Genomic DNA, 14,512 nt, shown 5'->3' on the forward strand with positions numbered 1-14,512 from the left:
AGAACATGTGAATGTTTGGTGGATTGTTCTGATCCGTAAAGTCTTTTAATTTGACATTTATCCAGCCAAAGATGACATAACATTCCCATCTATTGGAGCTTGTTACTTGAATATATCTTTCCTTTTGGGAATGTTTTTAACGCCTCACGGCTTAAATCATAACTTGTGTACACTTCAGTATTGACTATAGCAGTTTACTCCAATTAAACGCACATTAGTGATATACAATGTGAATAACATCACAAACTCGTCATCATACAATTACACATATCCACATTGATCCCTTCTTTTATTTCATTTCAACACAATAGACAATTTTAAATGTCCAATGTTTAACACAGCAAACATGCATTACATTCCAACGTATCAACCATTTAAGTATAAAAAAAGAATACAAAAATAAATAATTGAATTTGATATTTTGCATTCAGAAACGCTGGTTAAAAATACTAATTGTGTCCTGTACCTTGAGGTATAAAAATATTCTGGAAAAAGCTTCGGTGCATCCATTAAAATAATGAAACTAGTCCTGAAAGAAGATTTAACACATGCTTCTGTCGGAATCAGTCAAAAACAAGCAAATATTTGGGCATGAATACATGAAAGAATGTAGAGAACAATTGCTGAAACTGCAGAAATCTTTACTACGTAAAACCGAACATCCAAACATGGAATATTAGTAGTTTGTGAAGCATTGTGAAGTCATCGTGGAGAGCAGTATTTATTCCAAGGAAATGTTTTGCATGAAATGATCTTTCTTCTGACTTTAAGCAGTTTAACCAGCAACGATATGCATGAAGAAAAGTGCGTTCAATTACAAATAACACATCCAACCAAACACAAATCTGGAAAATACTAAATCCAGCTCAGTTCTTTCGGGGGTTACAAACAATAACCCATTTAAAACATCAACACATTAAACTTGGGTGACACACAAGGATTGTGGTGGCTTAGTTCCTCAAGAGTCGACTTTACCGTAGGTCCCCTCAGGCGGTCGGTAGCACTTGGGAAAGGCCATCAGCTGCAATATGTTGAAGGCGTACTTCCTGCATTTAATATTCTTTTGAACGTTCTCAATCCGACATCCTTCTCTGGTGATCAAAAAAACAAACAAGGCGGAGGAATGAGGGGAAGAAAAGAAATGAAAACAACATGAGTAAACATAAAATGAGTTGAAATGATAAGGATGGACACAAAATATGACTTAAATGGGACTTGATACTAATATGCATTCTTATTGAATTGAGTATTTGTTGAACAAGATGAAAACAATGAATTAAAAAAAAAACAATTCATGGATGACACATTTAAATGGAAACAACTATGATACATGTGTAATGTTTCAAGGTTGTCTAGTTGATGAAGTATAAACAAGGTACATAATAAAAGAGTTACAGCTAAGTGTCTCGTTCCATTGTGTATTACGCTGTGAAGTCACTGTGGACCAATCGCGTCTCTGCACAGATGCCACTCAGAACGTCTGAACAACTCTTTTGTGTGCGCTCGATTGAAGGTTTGTTCGTTCTTGACCGTGGGAACCGCAGACGGGACGATTTCACAGCAGCCCCCGAGAAAAGTTTCTGTGAAGCTGCTTCCGGGGACACGTGCAACGTCTCACACTGCATTTAAATGCTCTACTTGCCTTGTATGACTGTTTTATTTGGATTTTCTTCTGCAGTGTTTTTAGCGAGTCAGTGTGATGGTGCAAAAACAATGAAAGCTGCTGTACGAAAACTTCAAAATGATAAAAAATCCCAAAACACACCTCCATCCCTCAGTCTTATCTGTGGGACGCTCCCTACGTGTGTGGAATCTGCTTCTTCCATCTGTGTTTTCTCAAGCTGCAGCAGTGCGACGGGCTCCCTCAGCCGCCAACACACCGATGTCAAAACACGATCAAACGCACGACAAGGAGAGCGTTGTCGCCGCAACACGCTCCTTTCATCACGAGGAACATAGAAACTGTGGTTTGTTTTGTCCTGCTGCTGAAGATACCGTCATCACCACTGGACTAAATCCTCACGAAACCTGAGAGCGAATAACAAGTTCCCAGATGTTTTGTGAAAAGAGCAATGGCTTTTTCTTTTGGAAATTAAATTGTTTCTCTCTTTTAATGTTACAAATTTACAACGTTTCTTTTATTATGAAATAATGGCTTTGGGTAACACGGTTGGGGATACTCCAGAAGCATTGAACCTCAACAAATATTGACTGAAGCAAAGCACATCAACCTTTAAATGAAGATGCCTGTGAGTCAATATAAACTTAATGTTTATTGATAAACAATAAAGTTTCTTCTCGTCAGTTATTGGGGACCAACTTAAAGCTTGTCAGAAGAGATGATAGAAAAGAAAGCGTAAACATTTATTTGGCGGCCACTTTACTAAATGACATTGGATTTAAAGTTACGCTCCACTGGTGCTCAGCAAAAAAACAAAGTCCACCAGATCCCACCGTGAGAGGACAACCGTCACACACAGAAAAAGGAGCGAGAAGGGGTGGCATTATCAGCAATTTATTGATACTTTGCAAGCAGAAAAACCAGACTTAAAATGAGCCACACAACCAGCAAGTGCGAGCTAACCAGCAGCAGGGCGATGGGGTAAAAGTGTCGCGACGCGGGTTTGTTGTCCGTCGGGCCGCCGGCCTCGGGGTCCTCCCACTGCCCGACGTCTCCCTGGGTGAGCCGGCTGCGAGGGGGGGGGGCGCCCGGCACGGCGGGGCGAGAACCAAGAGATCAAAACCCGGGGGCGTTAGTACGGTCCGGCTGGCGTCCAAGGGGGGCTTCGGCGTGCCGGGCCGGTACCAGAAGGCCCACTTGGACACAGAGCCGTCAGAACACACTCGGCCTCAAAGAGCCACAGACAAGCAGGCGGCGATGAGCGGAGCAGCAATGTCAGACTCACAAAGCGCGTGTGTGTGTGTGTGTCGGGCCGCAAAATGAAATGAGCGAGTTGCCTGGGGATGGAGAGAGGAGAGGCATGCGGTTCACGGCACATTTTGTAGGGAGGGTTTTATGTAGAATGTATTTTCTTTTTGATCCTACTCATTTTTTATATCGAAAAACCACATTATAAATGAGAAAGAAAGTGTTTACAGATTGTTCAGATTTTTAGTTCACTCCTGAAGGAGCGTTTCCGAGTAGTTGCTTGATGGTTCACATGTTTTCAGCTCCTTTCCTGTTATTGCTTCCTGCAGATCTCCCAAACACAGGGACTCACATGTGCAAAGGATCCGCTGCAAAACCTTTTCTTAGGCAGATCCAAAATGTACGGGCGGTGATTCGCCATCACCTGCTCCAGCATTTGGTTTATTGTTGACGAGCGCGTCTTTAGTGTTTCGGAGGTAAAGAAACGGACGAGGTTCTTCTAGACAAACACATGCAACAGAAGGTAGAAAACTCTGGATATTTCATCTTCTAGTTCTGCCATGTGATTTTTATTACATCTGGTCGAGCTGACCAGAATTTACTGTACGTTTGTTGAGTGTATGTGGCTTCATTGCCCCTGGGTTAGACTTAGCTTACATAAATCATGATGATCAAGGAGTGAAACTGCTCCCTTTAGAGATAATAGGCAACTTGTGTCCACATTAGACACTTTAGCTTATGTGGATAACAACTAGGAACATGCAGACAAGCTTATGCCTGCAGGTAGAAACAGAATATGTGAAGCCCAACACCAGCAGCCAAATACCTGAAAGCTACATGTACAAACCAAAAGGTTGTGTAACAACATCAGATTTGCTATCATGTGCAGTAAAACGCAGCTGTCAAAATGCTTAATCCATGGTTGGGTGCACATACGGTCCATTCTTATCAGCCTCAAGCCTTTCTTATTTACAGCCGACATCAAACCACAACCAATAACAGGCAAATAAGAAAAAAGCTCAGCTCATCCTCTTTCCTGTACAGAATAAGCATCAGGCACAAACATATGACTTACTAATGCGACGACGTTAGAGCCTCAAACAACGGGGGCCTGCATGATAAGCAGTTTTATTTATTTAAAAAAATTAAACTTTATACCCATATGGACACATACATCCACCAATGTGTGGGCCAAAAGTGCTACTGGAAATAAAACAGAGCATCATGCTCATATTTACCTCGTAAGAATATTTTACACTTCTTCTTATGCTCCTTTGAAATATATTCCTCTTCTTTTCAAAACTACTTAAGGAAGGCAATTTAACGTAGAGCTGTTTATAGTGTTGAAGGAAGTCAATCTGACCCAACTGCAATCAGCTGGCCTGTACAGGTCATTACCACAAGCACTACAGATATGCACTTCGCACACAGCCTTAAAGATCGGATCCACACAGATGCAGAGGTTTACCCTGCTGGCACATACAAACATTAAAGGCAGCAGTGTCCCTGGAGCCCCGATAGGAACATGCCTGGTTGCCTTTGAATGTGCGAGGGAAGGCGGTGATGTTTACACTGGACCATCAAACCACGGCGTGATGGAAGGCGAAGGTGCACACAAAAGGGGTTTAATGTTTGCGGTGATGGTGTCAGCGTTTGCTCACGTGCAAGTGGCAGGTGCAGGTCATTTCTTTCAACCAGATGTCTATTGGTGGATACTTTGAAATCACTTGTCTCTTTTCGTAGTGAGCCGTGAGGTTTGTTTTAGTTTTGTGAGTTGAGATTTGGACATTTGTGTGAGACAAGATGCTTCTGAAGGAATCTCTGTGACCACATGAAACCAGAACCAACTGCACGGCTTTATAATAATACAGAGGCAAAATATGTCGTTTGTGGAGGATTGACTTTTTAAATGTAGTACATTTGGAAAAGCTGGAACAATAACTTGCACCCACAATATGTTGATGGTGTCTCGTGTGGCTCTCTTACCTCCGCATACAGTCCAGAGCCCGGATGAAGAAGTCCTTGCTGAGCCGGTGTTCATCCCGTAGGAGGGCACACTGCTCGAGTGTGACAGACATGGATGTCCGGTCTTTGGCACTTTTACAGCTGGTAAACCTGATGCCATTTAACCGTCGGCAGATCTAGAGGGAAGTGCAAAACAAAAACTAAAAACACATTTCAGCCATGCTGATTCCAATTGAAAAGAGTGTGCCTTTTAACACTGACTTTGAATCTGGTCTTGCTTAAACACAAGTGTTGTTGTTTGTCATTTCTGTACATTTTAGAACCATAAGAAGATCGCTCATGGTATTGTCCAATAAGTGGAATAGAACTAAAAAATATTGCAGAAAAGTAGTACCGCAACCAACCTTTTGTAATTACTACAAAATATAAGCACGATGACACATTCATTAAGAACATCAGCACAACGTTGCTGACTTCTTCGACTTGTTTTAACAGAGTTTTATGAATCATATGCACAGCAGAACACGGCTGACAGCCAATGAAAACCAGATCAAAGCAATGCAATAGCCATACAGTATCTCCTTCCAAAGTGCATCCATCATAGTGGGGCTCCATCTCAAAAACCTGATACGTATGCACTTCCTTTTTCTTTGCTCTGTTCTTCTCCACTTTCTTGATCTTTATTCAATATCAACATTTTCTTGAGACTAACTTAATTGATACAAATTTAGGATGGGCATAAATAGGCATTATGCTTCTGCCTGTAACTTTTCAGTCACAGTGTATATAGGTTTGTATAAATGCTTCACGCATTGTGTTGTATCACAAGTGCAAACTCATCAGGGATGAAAAAGGTGACAGACGGCACATTTTGCCAAAAGGTGACGAGTTTGCACCCGTGTGTAAGTAATGACTGAATAAACACAGCGTTTAGGGATCAGTTACCGAGGGAGAGACTCACCGCTCCAGCAGTCCAGAGGATCTCCACATTCTTTCTCTTCTTTGTAACTACATTCTGGCCCAGGGTTTCAAGTAATTCTTTTATGTCAGCCTGCGTCTGAAAAGACGGTAGACCTGTTCAGGGAGAGAATCGAAAGCCATTTATTGCCACGTATGTCACACATAGAGGAAGTTGTCGGTAATTGGTGCGAAATGAGAATAAAATAGGATTAAATCAGTAAAAAAACATTGAAATATACAAGCAAAATTGAAACCACACAAACAGATTAGATAAGTACGTTAAAACACGTATGTATTTACATATGTTTCTGTGGTGAGAAACCACTGGGGGTGTAATGTCTGGGTAAATTAGGGACTCGGTGCCTTACTTGCATACTTAAACTGTGTGAAACAATGATTCGCCACGAGTACAACTGCACACCAGACTCGCTCTGCTGCAGGAACACAAGTTAGAGACACTCCCCCTTTGGTAAAAGACACGGAAACATTTGTGCACTCACATTCTAGTGGCACCTTTTCACTTAATGATTTGTAATAGGCCTCTAACGTCTCAAAGTTCCTCTGGTTTATTCTTTCTTGTAGAGAGATATCTCCGAACCTGCAAGTGGAGGAAGGACGGTCATGGAGCAGGATCACCAAGGTTCTCGAGGAAAGAGGTGATGAAACATAAAAAGCGAAAGGGTGAGTAAGCCATAGCCGGGGTACCTCTCGGCTATTGTTTGCTGTTCGTTGATGCCCACGTTGAACAGCACGGGAAACACTCGTAGAGGCTTTCCCTCCTTGATCTCCACTGGCAAGTTCTGGAAAACCAGTCTTGGTAATGGCACTTCCACAGTGAAGTGGTCTCTGAGTGCGGGGGGGGGGGGGGGGGGGGACAAACACCATACAGAAATTCAAAACCCCTTCCAACTCTGTAGAACCGGATACGTTTTGGAGGTTGTAGAAGCGGACACTTGCGACAGGCCTGAGCAAGCTGTGTGTAGAGAGCGACTGAGCGTATGCGTCAGAGAACGAGAGTCTATCCTAATCGACACGGGGCATGGTGGGGCAAGCGGAATTCATTTATCGTCCTTGGGATGCAGTTACTAGCTCAAATCAACTGGCCCTGGGCCATAATATTCTTTTAATTATCTCACCATTACAAGTTAGAACAGCTGCTATGGAAAGGGCGTCTTCTAAATCCCTAGCTTTTGAAGGCTGACTGAATGAATCATAGAATGAACATTTAGTTGAATGTATATGAGGAGCAATAGTTCAGCAGGGTGCAAAAATCGGATTTACGTCATTATTGTCAGCTTCAAAAAACAGCTGTGCAGCTTGGATTTTTTTTTCTTTCTTTTCCCGGTTTGTTGTGCACGTGGGACTTTCTGTGGCCCGAGCAGCTCATACCATAATTCACCGGGGGGTTTTGCACAAAAAAACAGGAATTTCCCAAATGGAGCGGCAGATCAATAACACACACACATAAAAATTATGATCAGGGATCATATTAAAAGTACTCTGTTTTTCACATGGTGAAAAAAGATTTCAGACAAACACTTTTGATCCTGAAAGATTTGTCAATATCCTTTTTGGTACAGTAGTACTAATAATTGTAGGACCGATAAGAACCAATATGAGCAAAAGAACAGTAAACACTCAAAACTAAAACAAGATCATGGATTAAACTGTCCGATTTCATAATGTAGCTATTATTGGGCAATGGCCATACTCGCACTAGCTCATTTGCTTCTGCTACACTCAACGGACTCATTGAACAATGTTTGATTCGGGCAAAGAAAAGCAGCAGGAAGAGTCGGTCTCACCGTCGGCCACACACTAAAGGCTGAAGGTCCCTGAAGTCGTCTGTCTGGGCCTCTGTGATCTGGAACAGGACTCTCTGCAGGTCTGATATTCCAACCTCCATGTCCTCCAGCATCCCAATCTCCTCGCCTTAAATGGTTCAACAAAACAATATGTACATTGGATGAATCTTTGCTCGTCAAATGAGGGTTAAAACTGGATGATGAAAAAAAACAAGAAACCTCCCACAAAAAATACCGCAGAGGCGTTTATATCGCCAAAATAAATAATAATAAATTAGCTGTCCTACGGCTGTTAAATCTGCTAAACAATCCATTTCCCTTTCTGGAGAGCTGCACCATGAACTTTGGAAAACTAGGAACCACTTTGATTCTAAAGGGAACTTTCATTTGGTCTCTAGCCCTTATTTATCTGATAAGAAACAATTCACCCTCTGCTCAACCTTCACCTGGAGCATGTTGTTGATCATATAACTATAAAAGTGTAATAAAATGAGATGTCGCCACTTGTTAAAAATGTACTCACTGTAGGTGCTGAGCAGACTCTCAAACTGGGCCACCAGGCCGACCAGGTGGAGCTGCCTCAGGAAGCCTTGGTCCTGCATTCCTGCATACAGCCTCATGACAAAACCGCAGGCAAGGGCTGCAAGCTGTCACACACACACACACACACACACAGTGGCAGAGAGAAGAAAGAATGCAGCTACATTTTAAAAGTCAGTTTATCACTTCAGAATAAAGAAACAATTCAAAGGGTACATTGATGCAACTGTTTCAGTTCATATGAGGATTTTTTGTCTTGATGTCAGTTGCCCTTTTGGTCCACAGAAAACAAGAGGATGTGATTGAAACATTTTCGGGGGGAAGTTCTGAAGAGATGAACTCAGCGTGGCTACCTACTGCCTGACTGAAGACCACGTCTCGCCTCTGTTGGAGGAGGAAGCCTTGTGGAATGCTGCAGGCTGCCTCCTGCAGGAGCACAAAGGTCATGCCTCTCTTTGCCTTCTCCACCACCTCCATAACACACTCCTTTAACCTGGTCACCAGTGGACACAGCTGCTCCCTCCAGGTGCCTGCAGGAAAGAAATGGGATAAAAAGAGGAGGGGGGGAGTGTAGACAGAGATATATAACCAGTGATGTGGCTGAAATAGAATATGTCTTTACGCTTGTGCTGTCTGGCAGAAACAACACGGGTTAACCTATGAAGCGAAACGGGTTCATGTTCGCTGGGACAAGGGGAGGAATTACCCCCCCCCCCAAAAAGTAGATCAAAGGCAACAAAAATACGTACAACAGAAAGCGCAAGGTGCTGGTGTGTCTCCGACCAGGGCGGGTTGCAGGAAGGTGCATAATAATTATAACCATAAATGGTCAATGGGGTGGGTTTTGAACAATTCATTAGTAGGCTGATGAAAAAAAAATAGGAAAATTGTTTGTTCCATTTTCCTCATTCATGTCTCCCTGATGAAATGGCAATAAGCTTATTTTTCCTTTAGTTTCCCGTAGTGGGAAAACACTGTAAAACACAACACAATCACAAATAAAATGGATTCAGTATGCATACACATTTGAGTATGCCTTATTTGGTCACACAACAAACTCCAAACCTGCTTAGAAGCAGTAAGTGGGAAGTATCAAGGCTACATTCCATATACTATATGCAAGTTCTAAGACAAGTGTGCAATGACCCCCTCACAAGCCAACAGGGGGCAGTGTTGGTTAAGCAATCAGCAAAACTAACTGCCTGTGGTTCAGCTTCAACATATTTAGTTGTCCTGGTGGGGGGGTGGGGGGGGGCACACAGAAGTGCAGTTGGATTCCACCAATAATGTATGGCACATCAGCAAGGCCCTCGCCAGAAAAATCGCATCTCATTGTGCAAATACCGCCTCTGCACAGAGAAGGAGAGGCACATCTCCAGCTGTCACCTCTTCGCCGGCCCACCTGTCCAAACATCAAAATTCCCCCACAACCGCCAGGAGATGAAGCGCTTCTCATTATTCTGTATTTAGACAGGCAGCTGACCACTTGCTGTCGTAATAAAGGTGTTCAGCGGGATGAGGGATGTTTCAGACCAAACACCGGGTAGAGGGGCTTGTTCTCATCTGCCAGCTCATTTGGACGGATAAACACATGCAGAAAGGCATGCGCGCAGAAGGCACAAAATGATACAAATGCACACACACACACACACACAGCCTCCCCCTTGTCGCCTGGTCACACTAATGAGCCAGTTGGCAGTAGGAACAGACCGGGCACTTGTCTGGACACAGGCTTGAGGCAGCGTTTCATTGGAAGGGAAGGGGAGACGGGGCAGCCTGCGGTCAACAGCGAAGGGCTCTGCATTTCAAGCATCGCTTTCATCCACTTCACTGGCAACAGCGTTTTCTGTTGCACATGCATAAACATCAGGGAGTCGAAGTTGAACCAGAGTCTTGTCTTATTTAGGCTGTTCATTGACTTCAAAACATTGAGCTCTCAGGTATATTTCCTTCCGTGGGAAATGTGTTTGAATATATTTTTTGGGGTTCAATAAGTTTCTTATGCTAAAATTAGCTTTAAACTTAACAATGGATACATTAAGTTACCTAGGCTGGCTTAAAGGATCAGTTTTCACTGCAGAGAACTTTTCACCATCCAAAATCTCAAAATATTTCTGCATAAATTCAAGAAATTCCTCACGGACGTTCCTGAAACATCACGTTCATGAGAATAGACTGGACGGACGACCCAAACACATTAAGCCTCGCCTGCACGGAGGCATAAATCAAACTCTAATTTGATTGAAATTAAAAGTAATGAATTACAAACTAGATCCACTCATCCATTATTTCTTAACCACCTATCCCGTTCGCGGCCACGTGGAGCGAATCCCAGCTGACGTTGAGCGAGAGCAGCGTACAGGCTAACAGATCGAGGCAGACAACCATTGGAGCTGACACTCACACCAACGGGCAATTTAGAGCCATCGATCAGCATAAGCTGCATGTCGTTGGACTGTGGGAATAAGACAGAGAAAAAAAACATGCTGACACGGGCGCCTCTGCCTTTGAGGTGACAGTGCTCATCACTGCACCACCATCACACTGCCAAGTGTATCTATTTACAAACAGGTTCATTTTAGTTATTTTTTAAGTCTGACAGCACAATTGAAAAAAAATCATTAAAAAATTAAATATAAAAAAAATCATTTTGGGGTGTGATTCTGCAGCTGAAGAACAACAACAAAAGAAAACTGAAGCAGACTATTCTGATGAAATAAAATATGGAATGCCGTTTTAGTCAAAATTAAATAAATGAACAAATACACGGTAATGCATAATGACACTGCATTTCATAATAAATAAATGAATAAAAACACGGTAATGCATAATGACACTGCATTTCATAATAAATAAATGAATAAAAACACGGTAATGCATAATGGCACCGTAATGCATAATGACCCAGTATTTCATTTCACGTTCTTATATGCAAATCAGGGGGCGTGGCTATCTATCACATTCAGAACAGACAACGGAGACGTGTGCAAAAAGGGCTGGCTAAGGCAGTGTTTCTCAACTGGTGGGCCGTTTGTCTAGAGCTGCCGAAGTCGGAACCGCAAGCCCTAGTACTTCCAGAAAACCCTCAATATGTGTCAAAATAGTATCTGCAGATAACCCATGTTGATCGATTTGATCCGCTAATGCTAGCATGCTATCTCGGAGCCCACCAATGTCTTCCATTATGTCAACACTCTCACGTCCCTTAGCCCAGTAGTTCTCAACTTGTCTGGCTCCGGGACCCACCTTTACCCCTTAAAGGGGTGGGGGGGGGGGGGGTGTGTACTTCCGCGTTCGCTAGCGGTGTCGACGGCACACGGCTCTGTCGTCTGTTCTGAATGTGATAGATAGCCACGCCCCCTGATTTGCATATAAGAACGTGAAATGAAATACTGGGTCATTATGCATTACGGTGCCATTATGCATTACCGTGTTTTTATTCATTTATTTATTATGAAATGCAGTGTCATTATGCATTACCGTGTTTTTATTCATTTATTTATTATGAAATGCAGTGTCATTATGCATTACCGTGTTTTTATTCATTTATTTATTATGAAATGCAGTGTCATTATGCATTACCGTGTATTTGTTCATTTATTTAATTTTGACTAAAACGGCATTCCATAATAAAAACCAAAATAATTTAAGGGCTGACTATAAAAACAACAAAATCAAAAGCAAATTCATTCAAGGGCTGACTTTAAACAAGCCAAGGCAGGAAAAAACGAGTTAACCCATAAAATGAGGACAAATCTATGACCACTAAGATTTGGTGTGGGTCAACATCAAATCCCAGCTGATGCACCCAAAGAGAAAGCAGCACCATGTTTTTTTTTTTTTACACTGACCAGCCATCAGCAGGGCAGAACAGAACAGAACCGGGCTTCCAGTGAGTCAACGTGCAAAGATTAAACCCATTTGCCACATTTAATAGACGTCTCACTGATGTTATTTACCGGGGTTGTGTGAGATGATGACGTCGGCGAGCTGCTGCTGCTGCTGCTGCTGCTGCTGCTCAGGCACCGGCTCCTGCTTGTTGTTGTCTTCTTCCAGGAGTTTATCCACCATGGCGATTACACAGTTGAGACATTTGGCCACGTTGGCCCACACCCTGTCCTAAAGGAGCCAAACGTACAAGCAGCAGTCAGATCGGCATCACTGATCAGATATTTCTCACTCTGGTCTGGTTTTGTTTGTGTGCGCGTGTACAAATGCGTTTTGTAAATGGCCGGGTGTTTCTGGTTTGAATTTGATTAAACGGTGGAGAACATTTTGAGTGATAGTTAGTCATTGGTGTCAAGCTCCTGCGGTCTGTGAGGCAGAGGCCGTCCTCACAACCAACTGTCTTACACACTTTAATGAAGAGAAGCAACATGACTTATTCTGATAAAATTGTCTAATTGCCTTAAACAAAAAGTAGTCCCGCTTACCCATTCCTCCTCGTCGTACTCCTTGTGGTGCGGGATGGAGTCCTGGTGCTTCAGCGGCCCGCCCTCGCCCCTCGCCGTGCTCTGCGAGCCGTCCACGTTGTTGCACACGGCCGTGTCCTCGGTGATCGACGTGGCCGGACTGTGACCCGGGAGCCCCTGCGCCGGGCTCGGGTTCTGGTCGCTGCCCTGGAGGACGTGGCCCTGATGTTGGCCTGCCTGCGCCGGGTTTTGCTTCTGGCTCTTGGAAACGTACCCGGGCCGCGCGGCGTGCAGTGCCAGTAGCGCACTCTTGACCAATTCATCCTTGAGTGTGTGAACAAATTGTTCCGTCTGTAGCAAAGGAAAAAGGGAAAAGAATACAGATATTGAGAGTTGTGGGGAAGCGTGACAAATTAAAGTGTAGCCCTGAAAAAGCAAATGAGAGAGTAAGTGGGGAGAGATTATCATATTTGCAGGTGGAAGAAAATACAGGTGGAAGTAATCTGGGAAGTGTGCAACTATTTACAAAGGAGGGTAAGGAAAAAAAAAAAACAGGAAAAATGAACCAGCTCCTCTCCATTACTGCAGCGACGCCAGTGAGCGACAAAAACAGCAACAAACAACAAACAATTCAATTACTCCTCCTCCAGCAGGCTTCTCCGAGGAGCACACCTCCTTTGATCTCAAATTCACCAGCCACTGTTAGTTGATGATGATCCCGGTGCCAAGGAGCCTCGCGCTCGCCGCCGCCACTGCGTGAAAAATGATAAGGGCTCTCCGGAGTAATTGAGTTAGCACCGCAATAAGCAATTTTATTACCACAGCAAAATGCAATCTAACAAAACAGGAGCCAAGCCCTCCGTGCAGAGAAAGACGCCGTGTCATTTGTGTTCATACACACAGCTGAAACACAAACAGGCGTTTCCTGCGCCCTATGCAGCGCTGGCCCCAACCCGTTTTCCTTTTTAAAAAAAAATTGTATTAGTCCTATTTCCTTCTACCTCCTTGATGTTGAGGTGCAGCGAGCGTGTCAGCGAAGAAGCGGACAGCAGAGTACGACAGACCCGTAGTGTGGGTGTTAATTGACTCAGAACTTTTTCTGCTGGTGATCTCGTGAAATGAAGCATTGTCCTCATTGTCATTTTAAAAAGGCTGAGTGACTTGTCAGTATTTTACAAAAGAAAATGATTGGCACTTCTCTGACTGTGTTATTTGGTTAATTATCCATTACTCATCCAACTGTCATAAGAAAAAGGAATAAGACTGTTGCAGATTTGGACTCTTTCCCTCAATTCAGCACGAATCAACGCCTATGAAATGTGGATTGCACGTCTTCTTGCATAATATATGACTACAATGATTGTCTTTTTGAAATGTAGCACAGCATGTTTTCGGAAGTGGAACTCGTCTCTCGTTTAAGTCATTTAAAAAAAAATCTATAACATATATTGATAAGAAATACACATAGAATGAGCCACGTGACGAACGTTTGAGCAGAGAGAGCAAATGACGACTACATTTAAAACAACATTCTATCCGATTCACGTCCATTTGAATTGACCTGCTTGGATCCAAATGGGTTCCGTTACTTAAAGTCGATGATGTGCCGAAATCGATGGGAAAAACAGTGTGTGTAATTAGTTGGGAAAAATCTCCTGTGCTGCTGCACACAACTGTACACAAAGAGGTAAACATGACTGTAAAGATCAAAACAATCTCCTACGTGAAGGATGAGCTTCACTTGATTGAGTAATCAAAACACATTCCAATTGAACTCTGCTCATCTGACCTCAATGTTAATTTGCAATCTATGAAACCATGTATTATTCATTATCATTCCCGAGATGAGCGAACAAAGCCCAACATGAAATCTGGGTCTTATTGGCACTTTATTAACCACAGGATGAAATAAGTCATGTATTTGACTATAACTGAGTAACTGTCTGTATAACCTATTTTTC

At 43.0% G+C, this 14,512-nt stretch overlaps 1 protein-coding gene across 6 annotated transcripts in view; it reads right to left on the bottom strand.

Moving 5' to 3' along the window:
- Nucleotides 1–272: 272 nt before the first annotated feature.
- Nucleotides 273–14,512, bottom strand: part of inpp4b (inositol polyphosphate-4-phosphatase type II B) — a 150,296-nt gene continuing 136,056 nt past the window's right edge. For 5 of the 6 annotated variants that reach the window (XM_037472885.2, XM_037472886.2, XM_037472888.2 and 2 more), the window contains 10 exons: nucleotides 12,573–12,902; nucleotides 12,099–12,258; nucleotides 8,497–8,669; nucleotides 8,123–8,246; nucleotides 7,600–7,726; nucleotides 6,500–6,640; nucleotides 6,295–6,392; nucleotides 5,796–5,908; nucleotides 4,856–5,010; nucleotides 2,500–2,690 (listed from right to left, as the gene is read on the bottom strand). In XM_037472885.2, the coding sequence (XP_037328782.2) occupies nucleotides 2,516–2,690; nucleotides 4,856–5,010; nucleotides 5,796–5,908; nucleotides 6,295–6,392; nucleotides 6,500–6,640; nucleotides 7,600–7,726; nucleotides 8,123–8,246; nucleotides 8,497–8,669; nucleotides 12,099–12,258; nucleotides 12,573–12,902 (1,596 nt within the window). In that variant the 3' untranslated portion in view covers nucleotides 2,500–2,515. Of the gene's footprint in view, nucleotides 1,092–2,499; nucleotides 2,691–4,855; nucleotides 5,011–5,795; nucleotides 5,909–6,294; nucleotides 6,393–6,499; nucleotides 6,641–7,599; nucleotides 7,727–8,122; nucleotides 8,247–8,496; nucleotides 8,670–12,098; nucleotides 12,259–12,572; nucleotides 12,903–14,512 lie in introns of those variants that run through there. The other variant, XM_062564552.1, reaches the window with a different exon arrangement.

The sequence above is a fragment of the Pungitius pungitius genome, chromosome 9 (assembly GCF_949316345.1).
Source record: "Pungitius pungitius chromosome 9, fPunPun2.1, whole genome shotgun sequence".
In the NCBI taxonomy this organism is placed as follows: Eukaryota; Metazoa; Chordata; class Actinopteri; order Perciformes; family Gasterosteidae; genus Pungitius; species Pungitius pungitius.